The sequence below is a fragment of the Triticum aestivum genome, chromosome 1D (genome assembly GCF_018294505.1).
Source record: "Triticum aestivum cultivar Chinese Spring chromosome 1D, IWGSC CS RefSeq v2.1, whole genome shotgun sequence".
Lineage (NCBI taxonomy): Eukaryota > Viridiplantae > Streptophyta > Magnoliopsida > Poales > Poaceae > Triticum > Triticum aestivum.
The window spans coordinates 44,241,215-44,243,395 of NC_057796.1; the positions used below are offsets into that span (position 1 = coordinate 44,241,215).

General features: G+C 50.0%; 1 protein-coding gene across 1 annotated transcript; it reads right to left on the reverse strand.

Moving 5' to 3' along the window:
• Positions 1 to 660: 660 nt before the first annotated feature.
• On the reverse strand, positions 661 to 1,969 carry LOC123157548 (uncharacterized). Its single transcript, XM_044575836.1, has 4 exons — positions 1,915 to 1,969; positions 1,654 to 1,829; positions 1,059 to 1,252; positions 661 to 967 (listed from the first exon to the last, which is right to left on the reverse strand). Exons 1-4 carry the CDS (start codon positions 1,967 to 1,969, stop codon positions 835 to 837), a joined length of 558 nt encoding a protein of 185 aa, XP_044431771.1. The 3' UTR covers positions 661 to 834.
• Positions 1,970 to 2,181: the final 212 nt, after the last annotated feature.

The following is a 2,181-nucleotide window of genomic DNA, read 5'->3' on the forward strand; positions in this document are numbered from 1 at the left end:
GCGTAGTACGCGTGGCCGGCGCGTTATGCGTGGCGGGTGAGGGGACGCGCGTCGCCTGGCCTTCACTGCGCCGCCCGTGAGGCATCAATGGAGGCTGACCGGCGCGCAGCTTTGGCATTGATTCGCCGCGGGAAACGAGGCGATGAGGACGACGAAGCGGCGAGAAGAGAGTCGAGTTGCTGGCAAGGGGGCCCCGCGGCTTTTCGCGCCAAAAACGATTCGCCCGGCGCCCCCGAGCGCCCCCCAGCGCGCCGGGTTCGGGTTGGGTCCGCCGGCGCTAATTTCGGCCCGAGCCGGCGAAAACTTGGCCCTTGGGGCGCGACTGGGCCTTTTTTTGGCGCCGGCGGCCGAAAAATCGCCTGGGGGGCCTTGTTGGGGGCGCGGCTGGAGATGCTCTCACGAAACCAGCAGAGCAGCACCGCAGCAACCTGGTAACAGTGTAGACTGATTCCATTGGAGAAAGAGAGAGGGGGAGAGCATTTTCATCCTCGTATAAAACACACGAGCTGGCATAATAGTACAAGCTTCCCCTAAAACATACTGGTGTGACTGGCATCATGCTAAACTGTACAAAATGGGGGGTGGGGGCAACACATACAATCACTGAACACAGTATTGACACCGCACATAAGGTCAAAGGAAACTGAAGCCAAAACCATATAAAAATGCATAACTAATTTTCACAGTTGCTGGTACAAAAGCTGAAGAATGCCCAAAAAAGAGCACTAATAACTTCATCCTCGAGCATTTCTATACTAGTGAAATTACACTTCGACTTCCAGATAGCTAGTTAGATCTTCTGCCTCATTCTCCAACTGAAGCCATTGTTGCTAGTTAGATCTTCTGCTCTTTTGAATCTGCCTCTTGGTCCAAGTGAAGCCACTTACGCGTAAGCATATAGGATGACATAACAGCCCCGGCTAACCCCAGAAAATCATTGAGTCTCTTCGAAAACCGCTTCGACCGCCTGCAAGTTCAGAGATGTAATAAAATTTGTTAACAAATTATTTCAAGGAAAAAAGAACATGAAAAGGACGGCATATGTTCTGAGTAGATACCACAAGGGGTCATTGGGTCTAGGCTCGATTTGCACCGCAAGCTGCTGGAGCATGCGTGTGTTTTGACAGCCTTCCTTGGTAAGCCGGGTGTCGTATCGCCTTTCTGTGTCAGCAATCAGATCAAACAACTCTTCTCTCTTCTTCTTGATTTCCCTCAAAGCAGAAGCCTTCCCATCTTGATGCACTGCTATTTCCTTTACAAATTACGTAGAAGTTAGATACAATAACTAACAACATATTCAACATATTCATTGATGCAAGCCTACATAGCTATAGTTGATCTAGAATGTTATTGTAGGCATGCCTAAAACTAAACAGTGTCATATTTCCTTTGCAAAAGATATTTCATTCTCGAATCATGCTTACTGATGGCAAAACCAAGATTTACAAAATAATTTGGAACTAGCTAGTGTTGATAATCCTAGGGGGTAAGCAATCCCCATCCTGCCGTTTGGAAAAGGATTTGATTATTACGAGACCTATGGTATTGCGAGGCGTGGAATTGCTAGATCCCTAATCATGTTATGCGCAGAGCACAGTAGCGAATCAATCAGCAGTCGATGAAATAATCGATAGAAGTCGTGATTTTCGGTACCTCAACACCAGAGGAAGTATGCCGGAGGGAAGAGGGGGCTGCTGCCGGCGGACCGCCGTGGATGAGCCTCCTTGGCACCTCCGTTTTCGTTCGCTGGAGAACAAAGCCAGCCAACCTCCTCGCCGCCTGCCGAATCGCCGATCTCAAGCTCTCTTCGTATCCTCGCCTCGAATCGCCTGAGTTTGCGTCTGTGCTCGTAATTTTATCAGTGGATTGGGATTTGGGAGGAAAGACTTCTCTTGCATTTATATATGCGGCGACTGAGTTCCGGGTCCGTCTCCGTCAAGACCACGAAGCCCCACCGCGTGGCTGGCATCGGACTTCCGACTCCGCCTCCACTAGGAAAAGTGAAGATTTTGAAGAATTTGTTGAGCATACGTACCCTCCGCCAGGTGTTTAGGTTAGGGTTCCTCGCTCGCCTTCCGCCGCCGCTTCTTATTCCGACCGCCGCGTTTGATATTTCTGTAACCGAGCTTTTTCCTTTTGAGGGCAGCGTGTTCGCCCAATACTTTCAGAATCGAGCGTCCC